The following is a 25,327-nucleotide window of genomic DNA, read 5'->3' on the forward strand; positions in this document are numbered from 1 at the left end:
TTAATTTCCAAATTATATTTGGTCTCAACATGCAAGGGGTTCTTTTTTATTTGGGCAGAGAAAATAAGACTAAAGATCATTACAATAACCACACAAGACTAGGAATGTAATTATAAAATAAGCCATACCCTAGCAGGCAAATCATTTTAATGTATTTCAAGAATTGAGTACTCTGTATAGAATTAAAGAAAAAAAACATGCAGGAAATTAATTAAAAAGAAATAAGTCACAGAAAAGCTTTGAGTGTCATAAAGTTACAAATACAAAGGCAGCAAATTAAAAAACAAACACACAATTACAGATTTTGGTAACATTAGTAGCCGGAACATACCCAATGAATTACTCGTCAAATATCTTACTAATTTTGACAGAAGGCTGGTGGTAATGATTAACTTCAATCTATCCAAAGGACTTTCTTTATTCATCCTTCAATTGTAAGGAAATCTGTCAAGATGGCTTTAGGTAAATTTGAAAGGGTGGAGTTTCTTTTTTCAAAGAAAACTGACCTGCAAGGTTCTCCCTGCTGCTCTCCCCCCACCCCCCACCAGATTTGCACATTCATTCAACTCTTTGAACTAAGGCAACCAAAGACAAATTTGAGATCCCCAGAACATCCTTAGAAGCCACCAATTATATTCACATTAGAAAAAAAAAGAAAAGAAATTAACATCCTCCAATGCTGAGGGCAATAATTCTATAAAGTGCAGGATGGCTCACTCTTACAGATTTCATGGACTTCACGTTAAAATTTCTTTAAAACAAGGGGTGGATGAGATTGGATCGGGACCCCAGCCATGCCCTGGGTGGAGAAATGACCCGTATGAGAAAGGTGATCTATGAGTCTGTCCTCAGGCATCTTTTCAACTCCGTGCGCACTGCTGAGGTAGGAGCTTTGGAAGAAGTGCAGGACAACTATTCAGGGAGTAAGAGTGTCCTCCTCTTGGCAAGTCAGTGTCCTCTTGCTCAGTTGGGAGCCTAAGACGGTCATGGTCATACTCAGGGGCCATGTGTGACCTTACAAAATTCAAGAGTTGTATCAGATCACGGCCACAGAGGAGAGCAAGATCCAATACAAAGCCGCGTGGCAATATCCTGGCACTGACCACAGGACATTTGCTGTCTATTGCAAGCTCAAGGGGGAGGGGATAGGGGTGAGGTGGAAAACCCCGGCAGGCAACCTACAAAACGGTTATTAGCAAATGGTATCAAAAAGTATCAAAACATTTCAAAAAACTGTAAAAACTGCCAGGCTTGGCAGATGTACTCGGCAGGATCTCCAGGTACCTACGGAGCTGCCCTATACTACAAAGGTTTGTCCTAAACTGCAGGACATCGTGCCCTCCCCTCTGAAGACACTCCATATCTGCAGAGACAGCGAGGATGTCCAGGCCACCGCTGGAACTACCTGTCCAGGTTAGGGACCAGCAGTTTGAGAGTCTAGCCCAAAACTCCAAGAGCTAATGGGCCTGTGAGGTGCTGCTCAGGCTGGAGCTAGCCAAGCGCATGCCATGGAGGACCAGGGTAGAGACAGGCTGGTAACTCTGTAAGGGGGTGGGGGGCCTCTCCCATCCCACATCGCTCACATTACCAAACGTCACACGTGGAGCCAGGTGCTTTGAACCACGGCTGAACTCACCTGAACTCACAGAGTGAGACCCTGGACCTCAGGGGAGGGACTCCACCCCCATTTGGCATTTGGGTTCCCACCCTAAACTGAACACCCCTCAGGGCTGGCTTCTGGGGTTTGTTACAAAGTCACACTGAGGCCAGGTCACCTTCCCCATCAGGGGCAGGGGAACATTCAGTATATAATACATGCATGAAGTTTTCAGCTTGGCTCAAGATCTAGAAGCCCTACCGGGCAGTCTATCCAAAGGGCAGAATGTTACAAATACTGATTGAGCCATCCGTACAAGCAAGTTGCTGAGACAGCAGAAAGCCCACCACAAGGGACAGGGGTTTCTCCAGCTTTTCTATCCCTGTCCATTATTCCATTTATGTCTCATGCAAACAGGATTCTAACTGAGGATCAAACTCAAAACCTACAACTAATATGAAGTTAAAACTCTAGTGCTTTAAAAGTGAAAGAAAAAAAAACCTGAATAAAAGTCCACCATCCTTATTTTGAAAGACTAAAAAACAAAACAAAACAACTGATCAGAGATATCCTCAAAATTCAGCTTGAAACATCTACAGTTTAATAGGACAATAGCGAGTGTTGCCGTTTTTGTCTCAAGATGGCGGCCTGCAAGAATCTGGGTCTTTGTCACTTCAGTTTGAAACACCTTCGAGATTATGCAGTTCAAACGGCCATTGACCTAAGCACAGCCCCAAGCTCTGCCAAACCGAGTTAAAAGCCATTTTCTTCCGTTCTTAGTTGGACTGCACAGTGGAGTGATTTCCATCTCAAAACATGGATGACAAAAACCCGCAGGGGCCCCGCCACTTGGCGTTCCCACGTCCAGGCCCCCCCGCGGTCACAGTCATGGCGCTCTTTCCCACTGACCCCGATGAGCTTGAAAAGCTTTCTTACTGTAAGTGGAGCCGCCACCAATTTGATGTTGGTCCACATGAGTCCACTTTTAAAGAAACTTCCCCTCAACCTCAATATTAGCTTCTACGCCACGTAGGTTACAAACTGCCTTCACAACGGAACGAGAGACACCAAAAAATATTCAGTGCAGGACACTGTGATTAACGAAGGCACAAGTCAGAAAAGAGGCCAGAGGCCTGCATCCTGGGACACGTCTCGGTAGTCAAAAATGCAGCTGGCTTAAGCTGAAAACTGATGGTTGCCCTCTCCCCAAGGTCAAAGTCATTTGTCTCCATAAAGCACGGTCTTTCTAAGAGCGCTTCCCCACCTGCCTCTGGGTTCTGGTTGACCACCACTTGGTTTACGACTTGGGCTGAGCAGGGGAGAAAAGACCGTATTTTTTCTGCCTTGTGAAGCGTCTTCAAGTGATGAAACCTCTCCTGGAATAGGAAGGTGCTAAGCTATCCCGAAGTCGGTAGAAGTTCTCCAAAACCTGTTTCATGGAGGGCTGAGACTAGGCACAAGACAACAAAAGGGTTTCAGGCTCAGTGAAGTTTGGTGCTGGTTGATGGAGGGTTAGCAGTTAATGCAGGACTTCTCAGAGCCTTCAATACACAGAAGGGCTGTCAAGCCACAAGAGTGCAGTTTTTTCGTTGGTCTGTATGTGTGCCTTGCACAACTTCTCAACAGTTTTTAAGCCTCTAGGGACTCCCACATACCAGAACTTGGCTAACTACGCACACTGCTTGCCCAACTAGCGATGGAGGGCAATGTGGGTACTGAAGCTTTAAACGCCCATTCTCAGCTCTCCTGGTTGTTCTCAAAATCATGGTAAACCTTGAAGGCAAGGAAAGGAAGTGCAGTAGAGGCAAAAAGAAAGAAATAAAGGTAACTGAGATTCATAGTCTAGTATCAATGTTAACCCCACATCTTCAAGTTTTCTCCTCTCTGCAACCGATCGCTGCTAAGACACAGATCACTAATGCTTCCTCCGGCTTGTGATTAAACCTGATCACATTCCTCTCCTCCCATCATATCATATTGGACACAGCACCTTGGGCATGAGTCTCAAACTCTCCTTAAAGGGCATATACTCCTGATGTTCTAGTGACTGCAGAAATCCATGCTCGGCGCCCACACATCTGAAAAGGAGGTGCCAAATATTTCAACAGCTTATATAGACTGCAATAGCTTAAACCCTGGGAGGGGCCTGGCCACGGTTTCATTGAATTCTGTCACTTAATGAATGAGGAAACAGCTCAAGGCTTGTTACAGAATTTGCCCAGCAGCACAAAACTACTTATACTTAGCAGCAGACAGCTGGGACCAGGGTCGGCCCCTTGAGTGGGTGAGTTGGGGAGACCCTCAACCTTCTGAGGGGTTAACGTGTGCTCACTCATGTAAAAGCCTTCAATGCTTCTAGGAGCCAGAGTCACAAAGGACAATGGCAAACTCAAGGGCGCTCCCTTTTTCTTTCCTGAGAAAGGAATGTAGATCTAGGGGCTCAGCGCATCAGAAACAGTGGGTGCCGGGAAAAAGGTTAAAAAAGGGCAAATTACAGAATCTTTAGAAAGAGCTTCATGCCTTTTTCTCCTTCCTCCCTGATCACCTACACCCTTTAGCTTCAGGAAGAGTACCAACCAGGAAAACAGAGTGTTCAGAAACAAGTTACCTGACACCTCCCAGGTGAGAAGTTCCAAGCCTTACTTGTCTGGTGAGCCGGTGACCCTTGGTTGCTCCTCCACCCTCTCAGGGTCCCTGTGTCCCCGCTTATAAAAATGACTACACTTGACCTTGCCAGTGACTCCCAAACAATGCTCAGTCATTCCAGGAACCGGTTAAAACAGTTTCCAGCCACTCCCCTACCACTTCTGGTAGTTTTATTCTGAGGCAGGGCCCAGGAACTGGCATTTTTAAAAGACCAGCCAGGTTTGGAGAGGCAGAAACTAGAGGACCTGAAATGTCCCGCCGAAGCCTCCAGCCTCACTCCAAGGACTTCTGCACCACCCCTGCCCCAGCCACTCTCAGGGGGATGGTTGGGAGGACCCCCAAAGATTTGTAACGTGGGGAGAAGCCCTGAGCAGACATAAGGGGATATTATTTCCTGTCTAGGCCCAGGTTTAATTATTCAAGCAAAATAATATGTAAAGTTATGTAGAATATTTAATTGGTTACGCTGATATCATAGAAATACCGAGAATCATAAAAGTAAAAAAAAGCTGCTAAGTGGTGCATAATGGTTCCAGGGTTCTAGGAAGTTGCTGCTGGTCTACAGACACTCGGGAGGTGGCGGTGGGGACAAGGCCCCAGCAGGCACGGGAGGGGTCACTGGCCCCGGTCCTGGTGCCTCTTGGCCTTGCCCTTCTTCTTCTTGTCCTCCAGCCGCGGCTTCAGGGCACAGACGCAGGCGGACACGCCGGCAATGGCCTTGGGCAGGTCAGTGCCTTTGCTCCACTTGTCCTTCTCTCGGTCGTACACCTGGACCGTCTTGGAGAAGGCTGTGTTCTCCCAACTGTAGCCGCCCAGGATGTAAATGCGGCCCTCCCACACGGCCACGCCGGACTCGCTGTTGGCGTGCAACAGAGGGGCCACTCGGGTCCACTGGTTGCACTGCGGGCTGTAGGCCTCGACGCCCAGCACGTCGAAGCGCTCCATGGACTCCACGCTGTCGTCGCTGCCCCCGATGGAGTAGATGCGGTCCTCCAGGCTGCACATGCTGTGCCAGCCCCGCGCGGTGATCATGGGCCGGCGCTCCTCCCACACGTCTGTCCGGTGGTCGTAGCACAGCAGGTTCTTGCGGTAGGGACCGATCTGGTAGTCATGGCCCCCCGAGATGTACACGAAGTCTTTGTAGATGGTGCCCGCATGGCCATATGTGAACCTGTGGAGAGATGGATGGATGGGTGGACAGAGAGACGATGAGGGCCTCGGCGCCACCCTGGGCTGGGCCTTCATTGCCAAGGCCTCAGACTTTTCCTCTGCAAAAGGGGACAACCTGTCCCCTCTGGGGTTTGTGGGGATTTAAGGGGATAACACAGGGGCAGGCACCCTGTGATTACTTTGTGGATGGCAGCCGTCACCGCACAGGGAGCGGCAGGGCAGGGCGGGTAAACAGACGGCTTTGCCGTCAGACTGCCCGGGAGAGAATCCCCGGCTCTGCCCCCTCCATTTCCCACCTGAAAAATGGGCACTAACTGCGGACTGCCAGCCTTCTGATAAGGGCTGAAAACAGCACCAGCACTCGTGGAGGCGATGCACGTTCCTGGCCGACTACTTAACAAGTGGGGGACGCAACCAAGTGCCAACCTGAAGGCGTTTCGGAGAAGTCGAGATTGTGGGGACGGAAAAGGGTCGGTGGGGGCCAGCAGCTCGGAGGAAGGGGAGGGACGGGGGAGTGGAGCACCAGGGATCGCAGGGCAGGGAAGCTCTTCTGTGCAATTCTTCCGGGGTGGTGGCCTGCACCGTGAACTCAGGAAGCGAACGGACTCAGACACTGAGGGATGTCTGTCTCAACGGCAGAGCTGACACTTGCACTCGAATGGCCCAGAACAGGAGCCCAACTCATCACCACCAGGCCACTTGCCCCTCACGGTCTACCCAGCTATTTACAAGCAAGGAAATTCTCCCTTGAATTAGAGGCCAGAAAATCCAGAAAGTGAGGTGGCCTGAATTGTAACTCCGAAGTCGTCACCTTTGAAGTCTGCCACAAAATCCCCAATCACCTGGGCAAGCCAGCCACGTAGGACCAGGAGTCGGTCTTGGGACTGTAAGTCTCTACTGAAGAGAGCGCTCCATTCTCGTTCCGGCCACCGACGGCCACTAGCATGTCTTCAATGGAGGCAAGGTAGAAATCCACACGACGCTGGTTCATGGAGGCCACCTGTGAAGGCACCACACCTGTACCTTCCCTTCCCCAACCCCAGGACAGCGTCAACATCTAGTGTCACTCCCCAAAGGTGTCCTATGGACCACTCAAGACTAGGAAGGGGAGGCAGCGGCCAAGTGAGTTTGGGGAAAGGGAGCCAAACGTCAAGAAAGAAGGCTCTTTGGCAGGGACTTCCCGGAGTTCCCAAGGACCCCCGAGACACTGCAAACCCCCAGGAAGGGTCTGGAGGACACGGCTCCCCAAACTTGTTTGGCCACGTGTCTAGCCTTGTATACGTGAATTCTGTAGGACATGCAGTTCACAATGGCTAATTTAGTGATTTCCTGAATTAAAAATTCACTTTTCCTCTTGCCACTCTCATCAGATAGTTTTTAAATTAATGCTGATCACCATCCACGTTAACAGGCAAAAAGTGGCACTCAGGAGGAATTACAAAGCAGAAGGCCCACTTTAAAAAAGAATCCAAGCAGCACACACAAAGCAGCACAGCCCCGTGGAGCCCGTACGTTCAGGCTGCCATGGCGGCGAAGCTTTCAGGGATGGGCTCCAAAGCTCGGAGCCCCTTTTTCTCAGCAGCACTTACACCTTGGTGGGTGGTTTTAGATTTCTGAGAATTAATGCCAAAGATCACCAGAGTCCATTCTGACTTCTGAGCTCAGAAAAACACCAAGTAAAATCAGAGGTGCAAGTATAAAGACTGAGGCCGACTTTAATGGATGTGGCCTGGACAGGTGTTCGTGGAACAAAGGAGCACCCTCCCTCTGCCGAGCACCTGCCAGGTCACGTGAGCTACAACCCCTGACCCCGGAGGGTCAATGTCCCTCCACCCATTCCAGAGGGAGAAGCTGAAATTTGGAGAGGACATGGTACAAGGATGAAATGCCCAGCTGCGCTCTAGCCAAACTGGGATGTGAGCTCAGGTCTCACGCCAAGACCAGTGCTCTTCCTGGACTTAGTTGCCACACTTGCCAAAGGTGTGAGCCTTCATGGCCTACGAAAGCCAGCCCCGGACCCTTCCGAAAGTGGAGCTTGGCAGAGATTCTGAGCCACAGGGAAGAGTTTGAACTAGGGGTCAACTCTAGATTGGTGCTATCTGATAAGGTTGCCACCAGCCTTCTGTGGGCTTTGACACGCAGATGTAAATTAGTTAAAGTGAAACCTAACTGAAAATTCAGTCCTTCAGTCCTACTGGCTACATTTCAAGAGCCCAGTTGCCACAAATTGTTTGTAGCCACTGTATCAGATACTGCAGACGTAGAATGTTTCTAAAGCTGCAGACTGACCCTGCAGAAGGTCAGCCCTCATGCGGGCACAGGGGAGGGTGGGAACTAGGTGGCTCATCATCACTTTATCATTACTCCTTATTCACAAGCGGGAACTGGTCAAGGACAGAGAGAAGGGAGGGGCAGTCAAGGCTAGGTTAGAGAGATTGAAAGTCCTCAAGAGTAAAGAAAGAATCTGGCTTTAATCTCACCTTGATCCACTGTTTACAGCGGGGGTCATACCTATAAAGAAGATTGGACGCTGCGTCCCCTCCATTGTCCCTCGAGAAGCTGCCACCAGCGATGAAGATGAACCCCCCCAGCACGGCAACACAGTGGTGGCTCCGCCGGGCTGGCAGGGGTGTCTCCTTGACCCACTGCTCACTCTTGGCGTCCAGATAGCAGGTGTCATCACTGAGCTCCAGACACCGTTCAGAGACCTCGCCGCCCACAAATAGCAGGCACTCCTCGTTGGTGCGAAGCGCCGTGCGCTTGGTCTGCATGACCGGCTGGGCTGCCAGGCTGTTGTGGTAGCACACGGCCTCCTCGATAAAGCCTTCGCAGTTGGCCTCCCGGGGCAGCAGTGAGCACACAGCTGGCTTGACTCGGTGCAACAGGTCATTCTTGGGGATGAGCGGGAAGTGGATATGCTCCAGCACCTGGTAGGCATGGGCCTCGCGCTCCGGCTGCTGTGTCAGCCACTGCAGGGCGGCCTGCAGCAGATCATGCTCGCATTCCCGCTGCACCTCGCTGCTGCTCAGGTAGACGCACAGCTTCTGCATGGAAATGTTCTGCAGGAAGTCGGGCGTGAAGGACAGCGTGCCAAAGTGGCTCAAGATAAAGCCATCAATGAAGGCATCCAGCCGCTTAAGGCTGTAGATGGAGGCCAGCTCCTGCAGATACAGGTAGTTGTCCTCACTCACCTCCTGCTCCAGGTACTCACAGCAGAAATCCACCACAGTCCAGATCTGCAGCAGGTGGGCCGTCTCCAGGATGTAGTCAATGTTGCCGCCGTCCAGCGCCAACTCTCCGCCATACAAGAAGTCCACCACGGCCTTGAGGCCAATGTAGGAGGCACCAATCAGCTCCACCTCCTTCTGGAAGGCCTCACGCATGCCCAGGGTGAACATGGAATTGAAGTAGTCGCTACACACAGCCAGCAGGTTGCGGTGAGCCGGCACGCGCTGCTCGTCAGCCACCAGGACAATGTCACAGAAGAGGCCATGTAGACGCTGTTCATTCAGCCGCTGCAGCACTGTAGTGGAGTGCTCAGCCCAGCGGTATACCTGTGGAAGAGCACCTGATTGCACCTGGGCCCAGAGAGAGGAAGCACACCAACCGCGACCCACCCACAGCTGCAGGAGTCCGTCTAGTGGGACACGACCAGCATTTTAAACACAGTGGACTGAAGGAGAATGAGAAATAAGATAGAATGCACTGCAGGAAACAGTGTGTGCATGTGTTATACATATCCTTCCTTCTTCTCCTTCTTGTAACGAAAATTCCTAAAAGCAACCTTCCTTCCTTCTCCTCTCTCTTCCTCATTTCCCTCTTTTCCTTCTTTATAAATCAGATTCCTAAAAGTTTTCTTTCTTCCTTCCTTCCCTCCCTCCCATTCTTCCTGTGGTTCATGAACAGACTGGAAAAATGCTGTCCTGTCAGGATGGAGAAGTGGCTCCAGATGTAGCTTCCACAGTCAGACAGAATCAGGGTTTGCACCCAGCACTGCCACCTTCCAGCTGTGTGATCTTGGTTGAGCCACGAGGAGGCTCTGAGCCTCCATTTCCTCATCACACAAGTGAGGGTGAGGGTAGTAACCACTCGGGTTCTGGGGGGTGGGGGGTTGTTCATGAGACAGTCATGGCAAAGAGCCTGCTCGAGGGAGGCTGTTGTGACTGTCAGTCCCCACCGAGGCTCTGTGCTGAGGGAGGACAGCTTTCTCTGTGCCTTAGAAAGGTACATGGTCAGGCCACAGCGACCCCCATTTCTAGTGATCCACACTAAGGTGCTCTGGAGACCCTACTTTCAGAAACATGGCTTCGCCGGCCATTGCTGGGGCTGAACAGATACGATGTGTGTAAAATGTGAAAACACTGTATTCTCCTGAGGGCTTATATGTACCCTGCACTGTGCTGTGCACTTGACCTGCACTCTCATTGGAGCATCACAAAAACCCTCCAAGGGAATGTCTATTATCATAATGCCCATTTTCTGGATGAGGAAAAATGAGGCCAGAGAGATTGAGAAATTTGCCCAAAGCCCCACAATGACTGCATCAGGGCTAAGATTTGAACCTAGGTCTGATTCCAGAGTCTAAACTTGTAATCACCACACTACACTGGAATTACCAAATCAATTAATATGAATAAAACATATGAATTAATTCCATAAATTTAAGTTAGGAGGCATTTACTGGGTGCTATATGCCTGGCATGTGCTTTTTGAGGACATGAAAATACGTCAGACCTAGGGAATCATCTCTAGATCCACGGAGGACTAATCATGCTTCTGGCTTTCAGGATACTGGGCACTTCCTTATTTCCTCACCATAAAAACAACAAGAAAATTCGATATAGAGAAAAACAAGCCATTCAGAAATATCAGCTAGGGAGCTGGTCCATTTGAAGGCAACTGAGGAGAAGGGCTGGCTGGGCGCTAAGCGTGAAGAGGGGAGATGGTGGGAGAAAGGAAGGTGGGCTGAGGGCTTAGGAGTTGTGAGCAGCTGTGTGACTGGCTTACAAGTTGCCAAATTCTTACAGGTTCCTTGTCCACATGTGTCTTAGAGCAGTGGGTCTCATTTCTTTCTTCCCCTCCAAATCTGCTCCTCACTGCTTCCAACACATGTGCAGTTGAGGTCCTTTATTTCCCTGCGGTTCTGCCTCATCTGGCTAATTCTAACATCGACTGCTCCGTCTACATTACGGGAGTGGACAATGACCTCACACTCTGACGAGGACACCAGATGGATATTGCCTAAAGCTTCCTTCCCATCCAGGTTTGGAGAGCCAGACTCCACTGCTCTTCTGTTACAGGATGGTTTCTCCTAAGCTGCATATAGGGGTAACTCCATTTATTCTGCTTAGTAGCAGAGAAAGCAAGGTTAGCCGGTTTTGGCTTCTAATTAAGCAGAAATGGCCTGAGCTCCAACACGCACTGGCTTGGAGCCCCTCTCGGGTGTGGACTGAAGAAAGGAAATTAAAAAGCACCGCAGCAGCAGGCTGCCCTATAATAGTGAAAGCTCGGTGTCCCGAGAGAAGGGAGTGAGGGGCATCAGGCGGGCTGTCTGCCCTCCCTGTGCCCCTGGTTGTCTCTAAGCTGATGGGGTGCTCCACACTTAAATGGGGATACACATGACCCCAGGCTGCTGTGTAAAAAGAGAAACAGCCCCAAGGGCTGGGGATCAGGGAAAGCCCGGACGACAGCTGCCGAGGGGAACCATCTGCTCCAGGGCATGGAAAAGGGCAGCGCTGCTTCTAAAGCTGGGTCTCCATGCTAAGTAGGCACATTTAACTCTGTACCTGGGTCTCGATGACAGCCCGATTCTGATTATTTTAATGTAGCTGCAGAGATGAGAACTTTCAAAAAACAGACCAATATTCCCCAATTTTAAAGAAACATCAATAAGAGATGTCCCCTTTACAGCAGCATTTCACGTAATTTCGGAGCCCCCAGCCCCCAACATTCTCTGATGGTATTAGCCTTGTTTATCCCTTCATTTCCTACATTAGTGACTTTATCGAAGGCAAGGCAAGGTGGGTGAAGAAACACAGATACTCAGGAGCTAGCACTGGACAGATGCAGCAGGAATGGGGATTTCGTATTAAAAAAAGCACTCGGCATTGAAATGGATCGACACCTTTTAGAGCAGATAAATGAACGGGTGGTCACACAATAGGACACTCTGCTGCACGGAGAAGGGACAATCTACCACAGCAACTGGGGCAAATCTCAGATCATAACGCTGAGTGAAAGGAGCCAGGCACACAGGAGCACCTACCTCCTGACTCACTTACACAAAGTTCAAGGGCGGGCAAACCTGCAGTGTTGGAAGTTGGGAGAATGGCAATGTATAGACTGGAAGGGCATGGCGATTATTATTATTTTTTATTTTAACTTTTATTTTTATTCTGGGTACAGGCTACATGAGTGTGTTGATGGCTAGAAAATCAAGGTACACTTACAGTTAGGAACGTAAGTACAATCAACCAAGAGAACCCTACTTCTAAAAGCTTCAATTCAGAAAGAAAGCAATTCAGAATCTGGCTTTCAGGAACAAAGATTTCCAGTGCTATCAAACTTAGAAAGCTGCGCTGTCTGCTCAGCCAAGCCCTGGAACAAAGCCCCTTTGAGACCGCGGGGAGACCTTCCTGGTTTTCACAGCAGATAAAGCCAGGCTTGGCAGAGCCTTCTCGGTAAGCGCGAATGGAAACAGGAGACTGTTTCTCCAGAGAACCAGCCTCTTCTGAAAATTACACCCTGTTTTTCTTTTATGCACATCTGTGGAACCTCTTTCTCTCATTTTCTCTTAAATCTATAGTCTGCTCACAACTCCCTTTATCTAATGGGTTCTTTCTCAACCTTCTTTTTCAGTCTTTTAAGGTATTTTTTTCTAATAGCCCCCATGAATTATTAACATCACACATATTCTGATTACCTATGCATGTAACTATATGCATAGCTGTGCTTTAGTCATAACAGGTAAAATTCTTTCCATATCCCAAGAACCAATTCCACTCCCTTGGGGAAAATACTGGTCTCCCTGAAAATGCTGATCTAAGATAACCATAAAATTTAGTCTCCAAAAGAGGGAAAGGTGGTGTTACTGGTAAGTATAAAGAGGCAGGTGTAACGGAGAACCGTTCAGAAGACTGGTCCCACAACCCCTGCTCTAGTAGAGCAGCTGTGGGGCGGGGCTGCTGCCAGGCCCTGCAGGAGTTTGTTGAAGGTGTAGATTCCCAGGCTCAGCTCTCAGACTTTAGTTGAGCAGGTCTGGGGGGGGGGGGGTGGCAAATACGCATACCTAGTGAGACATCTTCCCCCTCACCTTCTCCCAGCGTGATTTTGACGCAGCCAGTGTAACACAGGTTGGTAGCCCAGCCCTGGGAAGCCACCCTCGTGCACTCCTGGGAACTCAGAAAGTCACCAGGGGGGAAGATCCTGGGCCCTTAACGTATGCAACGTTCTGCCCTGTGCTGTAAGGTCAGCACTGGCTTCTCAATGGACTTGTCCTTGGAGCTCGAGCCCCCAGAGGGGAATGGCAATCCCACAGCGTTTATCCTGTCCCACCTACCTCAGGGGTGAGGTGCAGAATAAACGAGTCATGTCTCTAATATCCCTCACACAACCAGCTCTCTGATTTTAAGGTTCCTACACTCCTGGCCTGTGCTGCCTCTAAGGAGATTACCGCCACCACCAAGAACAAAAAACCAGCCCATCGGTTCAAAATGAGCTCATCAGAAAAACGTCCCACTTCCTAGGCACTCTGCACAGGTGGCGAGCGACCATCCACAGACCTTTGAAGACTCGCTGATCTTGTAGGGTCGAGACACTCTTGTCTGCCGGCTTCCCTCCATCATAAAAGAGGACAGTCCTACAACAAGAACAGGATTTCTGAGCACACAGTGACAGTTAGGACTCTAGGTCATTCATTAATTGCGAGCTCTGCTGGACAATAGCAACGACGAGGGTGGAAGCAGTCACATGGAAGACACAGGGCAAGGAAGCAGCGCACCATCAATACAAAGCAACTCTGGGGCCGTGAGTTGAAAATATCAGGTTATTAGAATTAGAACATTTAACAAGGCTTCCTTTGGCATCTAAAATCCAACAAAACCATGTCTTTAGCTAAACTACCTCCTACAAATACCTACCTTCTGATGCCTGATCTCACAGAGGCCTTTGGCTAGACCAAGGCTATAATGACGAGAGTTATCATTTCAGGGCCCAGACAATGACCCTGGAACCAAGCTGTGGGATTTATTTACATGTGCTGTCTCATTTAACCCCCACAACTATTTGGCCAGGCTGATGTCACGTGTTCCATTTTACAGATGAGGTTACTGAGTTAAAGGTCACATAGCTAGTAAACAGCTGGGAACCAAACCTGGGCCCTTCTTAGTGATGCTCTGCCGAATGTGACCCAGTCTTGAGAGTCATACTTCTAAAATACGATGAAGTTAAGGACATGGTGCAGTGATGATGGGTAAAACATGTTCTTGACATAGGTACTGGTTTAAGTGCTTTCTTAAGCACTTAAGAGTGTAGGGTACTGAATCCCTACGATAACCCCATGAGGCCAGCACTATTACTTCTCTCAGTTTGTGCAGGAGGAAACTGAGAGCAGAGAGAGGAAGTAACCAGATAGCATCACACAGGAAGGAGCTGGAAGACTTGGGATTCCAACCCAGCATGGCTTCCATACACTTAACCACTAGGCTATTCCACCTGGCCATAAAAAATAGAAAGAAAAGAAGGGACGGGAAAGGAAAAGGAAGGGAGGGAGGGAGGGGAAGGAAGGAAGGAAGGGAAGGAAGAAAGAAAAAAACACATGCAAGCTTGTAGGCAGGAAACCTTCTGGGGCCTTTGCCCTGCCTGGAACATTCAGGATAAACAAGCGTATTAACCTCTCTCGTCCTCACGGTCATGTCTATGAAATGGGCTGGTGTGCCAGGTGACATTAAGGTTTCTGCAAGCTTTGCAATGCCAAGCAACTCGCTGACAGCATAGAGCCAGGCTTTGGGGGACTTTGGGGTAAGGTGGGGCACACAGAGGTAGGGCTAGGCCAGCAGTGCAGCAGGCACAAGCTACATACTGGGACTGAGGGTTTAAAGAGGATTTCTTCCCCTGCTATCTAGGTTGAGAAGAGTCCATTTGTTACCACCTGAACAAACGGCCTTTGCTAATAAAAAAAATGTAACAAAAAGTCACCATTGTTTCAAGATAATTGCGGACACACCGGGGCCTAGTGTTCCCCAAAGAGTAACTTCGGGTACAGTCCATGCTGTCCAACTGCACGGGGGAAGGAAGAGATTAGACTTCTGAAGAATTAGCCACTTTAGAACACAATGGCCAGCTATGGCCACCCCTTTCTTTTCTGACAGACCCCTCAGCAGCTTGGGGGCTCAGAGAGAGAAGGGAAGGAAACCACATTCGCCCCTGACTTCCTTGACTCACCTTCACCCTCCAAGGCAGCTGGCCCCATCATTTCTGACACCTAGGCTCCGGTGGAGGAGGGGCTCACCCAAGGTCAGACCACAGAAAGCTGCAGGTCTCTCTCTCCACCACTCCAGGCAGACAGCCAAGGCTCCAATCGCCCTGAGTGCTAAAAGCTTTCTTTTCTAGGCCAAGATTTCTAGAGAGAGTTTCCCCTTGTGTAGGTTCCCTTTTGTCTCCGGGCGAGTGGGTTGGGGCCGATTTCTACAAGTGTTGGGTGCCCGCTGCCTTCGTGCTTCCTGAAAGCAGACTAGGGGGATCAAGGCCACCCACACGACCAGCGACGATCCCCAGTTATGCATAAAAGATCTTCTCGTAAACACGGGAACACAGGGCACGTCCGGACGGGCGGGCCCCCAGGGAACCTCTTCTCTAATGTTTCTTACCCGGGTTTCGACCCCGACCCTGCTCGACCTCAGCGCTCGGGTAAACACAACGTTGGGGAGATGGACGCGGCTGCCCGCCAGCACTCACCCGTCACCGGCAGAGTCTCCGGGGACGCGGCTGCGGCTCGTTCGGACCCGGCACCCCCTGGCGGAACCGCCGGCACAACGGCCGCCCAGGCAGGCTCGAGCCGGCTACGAGGAGGCGGAGAAGGCGGAGTCGGGACGCAACCCGGGCCGGCGCCCGCGGCGGGACGCGGGGACACTCACCTGGGCCGCGAGGGCCGCCGCACAGGCCGCACCTGTCCCGCCTACGGGGGCGGCGGCGCCCCTCCCCCGGCTCCCCCCGCGCCGCCGCACACCCTCCCCCAGCACAAAGGGAGGCGGCGGGTGGGCCGGGCGGGGGTCGCACTCGCAGCGGCCGGGGTCGTCCCCAGGCAGGCCCGCCCCCCGCCCCCCGACGGCGCGCGGCGCCCGGTGGGTCCCGAGCCGGAGGCGCGTTGGCGGAGGCCCACCTGGGAGGCGCGCTACGGGCGCGGCGCCGAGACCCCCGGCGGCGGGGCCGGACTGGCGGGGCCGCGGGGCGCGAGCGCAGGAGCCCCGGAGCCGAACCGGTGCGCAGCCATGGCTCCGCCAGGAAGTGCAAGGCCGAGGGCGGAGGCGCGCGCGGCCAATGGCGGCGGCCGAGAGGAGGTGGGTTCAGGCGGCGCCGAGGCGGGGCCAGCGCCCGGGGCGGGCGGCGTGCGCGGGGCTGTGGGGCTGGTCCCGGCTCGGCCCGCGGCCCCCGGGCGGCCACAGTCACACGGCCTGCTCTGTGGCACCCACTGTGCCAAGCGCGGGGACACGGCGTGGACGAGACAGGACAGGTCCCGGCCCCGACCCCAGGGAACGGATAATTGTGCGGGAGCGAGTGCTGGGAAGCGAACGTGGCGATGGCATCTTCGCTCTCTCACCTGATTTCAGTCTTAGCCGGAAAGTCCCCTGCGTTCACCCTAGAGGGAGGCCTTTGCTGTCCTTTCTATTCAGTCACATTCTCTCTCTTCACCCTTCTTTTAGCCTTACACCTTACTTTAGCGCCTGCCATCATCTAATATTCTAAATCATTTTCTTTTTTATTGGCTTATTGTCTGTCTCCCCCAGTAGAAACCCTCCAGGACCGGGTCTGTGGCTGGGCTCAGCCAGGGCTGGCTCAGTGAATATTTGGAATGAATGAAGTTAACCATCGCCAATCAACCTGTCCATTTGTGAAATAGCTCCTGCTACCTACAGCATAGATGAGCCTTGAAATATTATGTTTAATGAAAGAAGGCAGGTGGATACGAATGGACACACATTACACGATTCCATGTGTATGAACCGTCCAGAACACACAAATCCGTAGGAACAGAAAGTAGATTAAGTGGTTGCCAGGGGCTGGGGGAGAGGGGGCTAGGAATGGGTGTGTGTGTGGCTGTTAAAGAATAAGGAATTTCTTTAGAGGATGATGAAAACGTTCTGCAATTAGACAATTATTGATTATCACACATTCTGATATTCACATATCAGATAGTTACTGATTAAACTAAAAACCACCGCATGTTATATGGGACTTATATCTCAATAAAGCGGTAACAAAACCCAAACCTCTCTCTTCTGTTTTTCTGTTCCCTGTCTTCTGAAAGTGTCTAGAGCATGATTCCAGGGCCACATAAAGCATGGCTAGATGCAGCCAATGAAGGTGGGCCAGAAAAGAAAAAAAGGCAGGGGGTCAGCATGGCCAGGCACATCCTCAAGGCCTTTCTTTGTTCCTTCTCTTCTAGACACAACACTCAACTTGGCCCATCAGATGGGTCCCAGCAAGGTGCCCCGGAGCCCCTCAGCAGGCGGGCCTGGCACTGTTCCCACCCTCTGTGGAGCACATCTCACCAGAGGCTGCCTCTGCTGCAGAGCAAGGATATAACAAAGATTTGTGCAACGGTGGCAGGATTGTGTCTCTGGGCTACAGGAGGGGTGGGTTGGCCATGGGTAAGTTCCATCGCTGTCTTCTGAGTGAGCTTTGCCTCTGAGCCTCAGTGGCTTCATCTGTGAATGGGGCCTTCCCATTCCTAGTTCAGTCTGTTGCGCATCCACATCCTACATCTTTCTGGAAAGTGTTACCTTTGTGGGATTTTTTTTTACTTTTTATGTCTGGGATTTGTATTGAATATTAATTTGTTCAACCCTGACCGGTGTGGCTCAGTTGGTTGGGTGTCACTTGCAAAGCAAAGGGTCATCGGTTTGGTTCCTGGTCAGGGCACCTGCCTGGGTTGTGGGCCAGGTCCCCTGCTGGGGAATATGCAAGGGGCAACCAATCAATGTCTCTCTCACACATCGATGTTTCTATCCCTTTCTTTCTCTGTAAGAATAATTAAGTAAAATACAAAAAAGTTAATTTGTTTAGAAATAAATGTATAGGGGGGAAATGTATATATATTGTAAATTAAAGGGAGTGAGCCCTGGAATCACCTAGAGGATCTTTTAAATGATGGTGTCACTGCCCCATCTCTCTCCCTACTTAAAAAAATATTTTATTTATTTATATATTTCTAGAGAAAGAAGGAAGGAGGAAGAGAAACATCAGTGTGTGATTGTCTCTTGCGGGGCCCCCCACTGGGGGACTGGCCCACAACTGAGGCATGTGCCCTGACTAGGAATCAAACCAGCGACCCTGTGATTTGCAGGCCAGCACCCAATCCACTGAGCCACACCAGCCTGGGCTCTCTCCACTTTTCTATGAATACTTTATTCAGGCATCATTTGTACTCGGAAGCCTTACATGCTCATCTCTGACCCTTCCTTGACCCCTGTTCACCGCAAACAAATCAAATCCCACATCTTGCTCTGTGCCTGTATCTTGACACACAAATCTCTGCTGTTAAATAAATCCATGCACTACTTTATTCATTAAATCATTCAGCAGACTTTTAGGGACTTCCTGCTATCTGGCAGGCATGGTGGGAGCTGCCAGGGATAGAAAGAAGACACTTTCAGGGATCTTCGGGAAGGAGGCAAACAAGTAAATGAGCAAATTATGGTTGGTCTTGTGTCAGAGTTATATTCAGAGTGTTTGGGTGGGATGTATGTTTTTATAGTTATAGTTAAAGATTCCCTAGCAATAGATAAATATAAATGTGACTATATATCTGTATATATGGATCTATCTATATCTATCTGTCTAGAGAGATTTAGACATAGATATTTTAAGAGCCTATAGCTTGACATTGATATCCATTTCCCAGATGTTGGGTTCTTTATGAATGAGAAGATGCACAACCTTGGGGGGAAGCCTGCAGTAAGGGCCTGGGACAAACAGGAATCCACACATGACCTTGGCCTGAAAAGCATAGACTTGGCTAGCCCAACTTTATCCTGTTTTCCCCAATACCACTTAGTAAACTGCCCTTTCACTTTCTTTTCTTTAATTAGCATTTTCTCTCAAGTTAAAAAAGTAATGCATCTTCAGTTGAGAAATACATAAAAATCCAAAAGGAAAAATAAACCATGTAATAAACCATGTACTTTTGCACTATCCAAAAATAATAACTGGCAGTATTGTTGTCTCTGCATCTTTTCCCCTTGTTTACTATAATAACACTTACATGTAATGTGCTAGACTGATGTAAGCTCCCTTTGCATATTAACTCACTCAATCTCCTTGACCCTTTGAGGAGGGTACCGTTCATTTCCCTGTTTACAGGTGTGGAAACTGAGGTCCAGAGAAGTTAAATCAGTTGCCCAAGATCACAGAGCTCATAAAGAGCAGAGCTGGGCTTTGGACCCAGGCAGTTGGCTCCACATTCTGCTGGCTTCACCTTGCTCTCCACACTGTGGTGCTTCTGCACGAGGATAACAGGGATGCATGCTCCACGCAGAGAACTTGGAAAACACAGACGTGTTCAAAAGGGAGGAAAATCACCCACCTAAGGAGAACAGCTGTCAGCATTTAAGTGTAAATCAGCCCAGTATTTTCCCCACGCATATATATTCTCCATGCGTCCATGACAATGAAGTCATGCAGTGTGGGCCTTTTGGTAACTGCTTTTTTGTTTTTTAGATTTTATTTATTTATCCTTAGAAGGAAAGGGAAAGAGAGAAGGAGAGAAATATTAATGTATGGTTGCCTCTTGTGGGTCCCCTGCTGGGAACTGGCCTACATGTGCCCTGACTGGGAATTGAACCACATTCCTTTGGTTCACAGGCCCGCACTCAATCCACTGAGCTACACCAGCCAGGGCAGTAACTGCTTTTTTATCCCTTTTGCAAATATCATGAGTCTTCCTCCTGTCAGTAAGTCCTCTTCTACGATATGATTGTGATAGTGCGTCTGATCCCTGGGTTTGGGTCACGCATTCATCCCCCCTCATCATTGGGCACTCGGCTGGTTTCATACTACATGTAAATAATGCAGGGGAACATTTTCACATATGCACCTTTGTGCATGTGTCTGATAGTGCAGTGGACTTGTAGGTCCGTAAGGCTCTGACCTCCTCCACCCCCAAAGGCTATACTAGTAGGAACTCCCTGACAGTGGCTTAGTACCCTGTCACTTCTGAGGTTTGGACACCATCAGATAAAAACAGGGCCAGCTATATAATTTGCAGGGTTCAGTACAAAATGAAAATGGAGGTCCCCTTGTTTACAAAGCAGGAAGAAACCTTTTTCCTTTCCTCCACTGTCTCCCTCTCAGCCTGTCATGGTGCATTTTATTTGCCATTTCATGTCGTGCTCCCTTTGGTACAGGGATGTTTGTGGGACTCGTGCAGACCCTCACAGGCACCCGGGGCCTCATGCCTTCCTGCATCTGTGCCCAGGCCCCCTCTGGGTGATACCGACCACAGGGCAGGGACAGAGGTGCAACAGGCCAATAACCATCCTGGTGAGGTGGAGGTGCAAGGAGAGATGGGATTCCATGTGAAGCAAGGCGCCAAGCCCTTAGCACATGCTCTAAGGTCCCATCAGGCTATGCTTACACAACAAATTCAAAAGATAGAATAATTAAAGATTTTAAGTCAACAGTCACAGAGCGTTAAACCCCAAGTATGGGGCCTTCCTGAGTGTGAGGCCCTGTGCGACTATGACCTTAGATGGTTCAATTGGGACTGTCACCAAAGCAGAACATGTGAGGCTCATGTTATTTCCACTGTCAATACCTCAGTTTAGAAACAAATGTCATACCTTAGTAAAGAAGCATGTCATCTGGACACACAGAATGGCACAAAAAAGGGTGCGGGAGGGGGTCTAGGCAAGGTAGCCATTAGTTAATTGTGGGTAACACATAGGCCATGTGCAAACACTCTCTTGATCACTTGTGGAGTCCTTGTTGTGACCTAAAGGGTCCGTGCTATTATCCCCATTTTACAGATGAGGAAACTGAGGTTTTGAACAATTGGATAGCACATCAAATATCACACAGCTGATAAGTGCAGCAACCAGCATAAGGAACCCAGGCCATTGTGTGCCAGTGTACAGACAGCTAACCAGTTACCTAGTGTGCTGGCAGGTTAACTGAAAGGCTGTAAGCCGCTTTTTTATTTTCAGGCCATCTAGTTGGCTCTGACCTGCCTGGTGCCCAGGTGGTGGCAGCTGGCCATCCAGTTGGCTCTGACCTGCCTGGTCCCAGGTGGTGGCAGCTGGCCATCCAGTTGGCTCTGATCTGCCTGGTGCCCAGAAGATGGCAGCTGGTGCTAAGGTAGCAGGAGAGATTCAGCGAGCTGCCAGCCAGGCTCCTGTGACCAATAGAGGCTGGGCCATGAGAATTGCTACTTTGCAGCTGTACCCTTCCCTTCCCCTAGGGAGTTTTGTGGGTCCCAAGTCTCCTGGAGGAGGAGGAGGGAGAAGGAGGTGGGGCCTGTTTAGAAACACTCTGCTCTTCGCACCAAACGAAGTTGTCCTTGGCTCAGCTTCCCTCCCGAAGGCTGAGTAATCTAGAAAAATTGCAGCCCTGTGAGGAAGAAAAAGCAGGCCTAGGAGCCAACCCATATCATGTCCTAAGCGGAATTCTTGGCCTGCTCATTCTTGTAAGTTTGTAACTGTTTAGACTAGAAGACAAGAAGCAACATATGCCTTGGGAGAATCAGAGCAACCAGTGGGCAGAACCACAGTGGGAGTCTGGGCCCAGGCCTTGGGTCCCTAATCTCAAATGAAATAACAAATGCCTCCCTCAGTTGGCACTTGTTAATTCCTCCTTTTTTCTCCTCCCCAGTACATTCCCCCCAAGTCCTGTTTGGATTTGAGCCCCAGCCTGGCTATTTCCCAGATGTATGAAGTGGACCAAGTACACAGCTCTGTTGTGCCTCAGTTTCCCTATCTCCAAATGGGGTAGCATTTGTTCCTCTCTCATGGTGTTGGTAGAGAGTTAAATGACTTAATACATGATGACATTTCTGACAGTGTCTGGTACATAAAACTCCATAAACATGAGTTTTTGCTGATGCTGCCGACACATTTCCAATTAAAAAGCTGGCCTTTGGCTTAAGCCTTTGCTTCCTGTTACAATGGAAATCATTTGGAAATGGACCCCTTTCTTTGCTTTTATTTTAAGATTTTATTTATTTATTTATTTATTTGACCAAGGGGAAGGGACGAAGAAAGAGAGGCAGAGAAACATCATTGTGTGGGTGCCTCTCACACACCTGCTACTGGGGACCTGGCCCGCAACCCAGGCATGTGCCCTGACTGGGAACTGAACCAGCTACCCTGTGTTTGCAGGCTGGCACTCAATCCACTGAGCTACACCAGCCAGGGCATGGACTCTTTTCTCTTTGTGGTTCATACCTTAGTGTCCGTCATCTTCAGGCACCTGAGCTTCCTCAAGGTCATGTGGTGACTGGAGGGAGATGAAGACACCAGCCCCGAGAGAGAGGCTCGGAGAAGGAGAGAGGGGATGCAGGTACCAGGTACAGGATGTACAAGAGGCTCTCAGTACATCATGGTGTGACCTGGAGCTCTCTCTGTCTTAGAGCCTATTGGGCCAGAACCGCTCATCCCTTACTGCTGAGGTCCCTAACTAAGCTGGCATCGCCCACAGCCTCACTCCTCTATGGCATGCAAGGCTGACCACATGCTTCTCCTTTTGCCAGCTGTTAAAATGAAGTGCTTGGGGTTTCAAGGTTGCAAATTCGGCTGGGGTCCAAGGCCAGCAGGTAACCCTGTCCTCCTCTGGAACTTCTAATCTCTCATGTGTAAAACTAGATGAGAAGGATAAAAGCCTTCCCAGAATTTTGTGGCTGGAAGAGCACTAATGCAACCGCCTGTGGAGTCACGCATTGGTTACACCCCTGCCCTTCCTGATGCGATTATGACTTAAGACTTCTCCGTGGAGAACCTGGGCAGTGCGTTCTCTGAACCCCAAATTTAGGGTCAGCCTAGGGCAGTCAAGTCCTCGGGCTCAAGAGCCGTGTTGTGCCCAAGGTCACCACTAGCAATGTGGCCGTTTTGGTTCCAATTAGTCAAGATTCCCTAAAATTAAAAATTCAGTTTTTCAATCACCCAAACCACATTTCAAGTCCCCGGTAGCCACATGAGCTAGTGGCTGTCATACTGGACTGCAGAAGTTACAGACCATTTCCATTGTCACAGAAAGTTCTAGCGGAGACTCTGTCCTAGAGCAGCACTTACTAGCTGCATGACCTTGAGCAAGTTACTTACCTCTCTGGGCCTCAGTTTCCTGATCTGCAAAATGGGAGTTAATCTAGTCAACAGCACATATTTAATTGAGTGTGCCAGGTACTCTTGTAGGTGCTGAGGATACGACACTGAACAGTATAGGTAAATAAAGTATCGGTCCCCACGGAGCTGACCTCCTAAAGGAGGGACAAAGGCAACACTTATCTCCTAGAGTTAGTTTGAGAATGAAATGAAATAGAGCAGGAAAAGCATTTGACATGGTGCCTAGCACAATTTAAGTGTTTAATAGATGTTAGCTGCTATTATTACTAGTAATGTGCCCAACTCCCTTCTCCCATTACCCTACTACCTGCCATAGTAAACATGTAACATTCATACCCCGCTTCCAATCCCATATCCATGACAATCACAGCACACTTTCACACAGAGCCCAGAAGTACCTGTGAGATTCTAGGACCAGAGCAACAGGCAGCACCCTCAGACATATCCTCTAAGAACTCAGGATCACCCTCTTCCATGTTACCTCTGAGCTTCCCTGCTAACTGCCTGGCACCCACCATCCTGGATGCTAGGACCCCAGGTCCTGCAGAAGCTCTGACTCCAGGCCCAGGTCTGCCCCTCCTTAGGGAAAAGAGCACATGCTTGGTCAGTACCTTGTCAGTTGAGCAGCTGGTCCTACTGTGACCTCGTGCCAGTAACTGGCTTCTTGCTTCGCTGCTTGCTGAAGCCGAGTCTGCTTGTATTCTCACCAGGGCTCCTGGAGTCTTGAGAGCTGTCCCTGTCCTTTATTCAAGAAAAAATTAATTGTTTCGAGGCCAGGCAAACAGGTTCTGGCCAAAAAGGGCGGAGTGAAATCCGGCTGCACATCTGAAGTGGGAGAGACGGATGCGTGAAACGCAATTGCGATGTGGTGAGATAAGGGGGTGGGTGGAAGCGGGCCCTTGGCTGTGGGGACCCAGGGGAGGAAGGCACACTGTGTCCCTGGGAGTCCGCTCCACGGAGGGGTAGCCCACCCTGGGTATCTTCTCCACCGGCAGCAGCCAGACCCTTTGGACCGTCTGTCCTTCCCTTTCTCTCCCCCGCTTCAGGGATTGACTTGAATGGCCTGCCTTGACTCCACAGGACTGCCCTCTCTCTGGATCTCGTATCGTTTGGTTTTCGGCAATGACACATGGTGTAAATGGTCTGAGTTCAACCCTTGCTTCTGCCACTTAGTGGCTGTGTGACCTTGGCAAATTACCTGGCCTCTCTGAGCCTTGTTCCCCCCCCCCCACCGTGAAGTGTGGTTTACAGTACAGCCTGCCCCCGGGGGTTGCAGGAAAGATCCAGTGAGATATTGCATGGAGAAGGTTTAGCGTAGTGCCCGGGGCACTGCAGTCGGTGCCTGACACTGGCTCGCTGCTTCTGAGAGATTTCGGATTCTCTTGCACTCTATTGCCATGGTCAAGTCTATGAACTGCAATTTTTTTCAAACGCTAAACTTTTCTGGCACCCTTGTGATAAAGCTTATCTGCTCAGGACATACAACTACTGGGGCAGAGTCTGAGCAGTGTTTGGAAGGATAAGTGGGAGATCGGCAGGCAGAGGAGAGAGGAAAGGGGAACGCAGACAGAGGGGACAGCACGTGCAAACGCCAGGAAGAGATCAGGCTGGCTGGAACATGGGTGCCTGCAGGGAAGAGTGGGAAATGGGGTCACCAGGGAGATCGTGGACTCCGAGAGGACAGAAACCCTTCAGCACTGAGCTGCGTGCCTGGGACAGGGTGGCTGCATTTTAAATTCCACAAGTGCACCGTGAACTTTGGGAAGATGAAGCTCATTTGTTCTAATTCTTTGTTACACTCAATATTTAAAGTATTTGTTGTTTGTGTCAAAAGTTTCAGCAGCTTTGAGGCTCCTTTTTCTATTACCCACAATCTGCAAGCTGTCTGAGCTGTCCAGATCCCCCCTCTGTGAATATTGGCACCCCCTGCCCTAGAATGTCTGAAAGGTTTCCTCTGGTGCAGGGCAGCCTATAGCCAAGGGCTGACCAATATCAGGGTATCAAGGTCTGGCTCCCTTGCTTCAAGGTAGAGGGGGCAATTTTGTGGCTCTATTCATGCTGCAGAGCCCCTTCTGGGATGAGCGAAGATGACCCTTAGCCAGGCTCTCTGCCCTGTCTTGCTTCCTCAGCTCCAGAGAGCTCCCAGTGAAGAACCGCCAGAGAATCCAGGTCTCAGGGGCGGTCTCTCAGAACCCTGACCTAAGACACCACAGACGAACAAATGACTAAAGGGGCGGGGTTGTGGGTGACAAATCTTGTTTTTGTCCTTCTTTTAAAACAATAATCTGTCCCTACCAATCCTCCCCACCCCCGACCTGGGTTCCCCCAGAAATAGACCCTGAGGCTAGAATTCAAGTTCAAGTAC

At 50.1% G+C, this 25,327-nt stretch overlaps 2 protein-coding genes across 5 annotated transcripts in view; one reads left to right on the top strand and one right to left on the bottom strand.

Moving 5' to 3' along the window:
- KLHL36 (kelch like family member 36) lies at positions 1 to 15,878 on the bottom strand. Of its 4 annotated transcripts, XM_037142413.2 has the most exons (6): positions 15,792 to 15,878; positions 15,368 to 15,471; positions 13,195 to 13,271; positions 7,894 to 8,967; positions 6,256 to 6,413; positions 1 to 5,414 (listed from the first exon to the last, which is right to left on the bottom strand). In XM_037142413.2, the coding sequence occupies exons 3-6, from the start codon at positions 13,255 to 13,257 to the stop codon at positions 4,859 to 4,861; spliced, it is 1,851 nt and encodes a 616-aa protein (XP_036998308.1). In that variant the 5' UTR covers positions 13,258 to 13,271; positions 15,368 to 15,471; positions 15,792 to 15,878; the 3' UTR covers positions 1 to 4,858. The 4 variants fall into 4 exon arrangements, with proteins under 4 accessions (XP_036998308.1, XP_036998309.1, XP_036998307.1 ...); XM_037142414.2 differs by lacking the exon at positions 15,368 to 15,471 and having other exon boundaries at positions 15,792 to 15,874; XM_037142412.2 differs by lacking the exons at positions 15,368 to 15,471; positions 15,792 to 15,878 and adding an exon at positions 14,855 to 15,346.
- LOC119047012 (atherin-like) overlaps positions 15,340 to 25,327 on the top strand; it is a 17,382-nt gene continuing 7,394 nt past the window's right edge. Inside the window, exon 1 of the mRNA XM_037142293.2 lies at positions 15,340 to 15,969. Within this exon, the coding sequence (XP_036998188.2) occupies positions 15,340 to 15,969 (630 nt within the window). The remainder of the gene's footprint in view (positions 15,970 to 25,327) is intronic.

The sequence above is a fragment of the Artibeus jamaicensis genome, unplaced genomic scaffold (genome assembly GCF_021234435.1).
Source record: "Artibeus jamaicensis isolate MK-2021 breed Jamaican fruit bat unplaced genomic scaffold, CSHL_Jam_final contig_464, whole genome shotgun sequence".
Taxonomy (NCBI): Eukaryota; Metazoa; Chordata; class Mammalia; order Chiroptera; family Phyllostomidae; genus Artibeus; species Artibeus jamaicensis.

Coding starts and splice junctions, on each gene's coding strand:
- KLHL36 (XM_037142412.2), bottom strand. CDS start 14,885: ATGATGGGGCCAGCTGCCTTGGAGGGTGAAG. Junction 8,968..13,194: donor AGATCAGCGAGTCTTCAAAG/GTCTGTGGATGG, acceptor GCTCTTCCACAG/GTATACCGCTGGGCTGAGCA. Junction 6,414..7,893: donor GCTGTAAACAGTGGATCAAG/GTGAGATTAAAG, acceptor GTGCCTTCACAG/GTGGCCTCCATGAACCAGCG.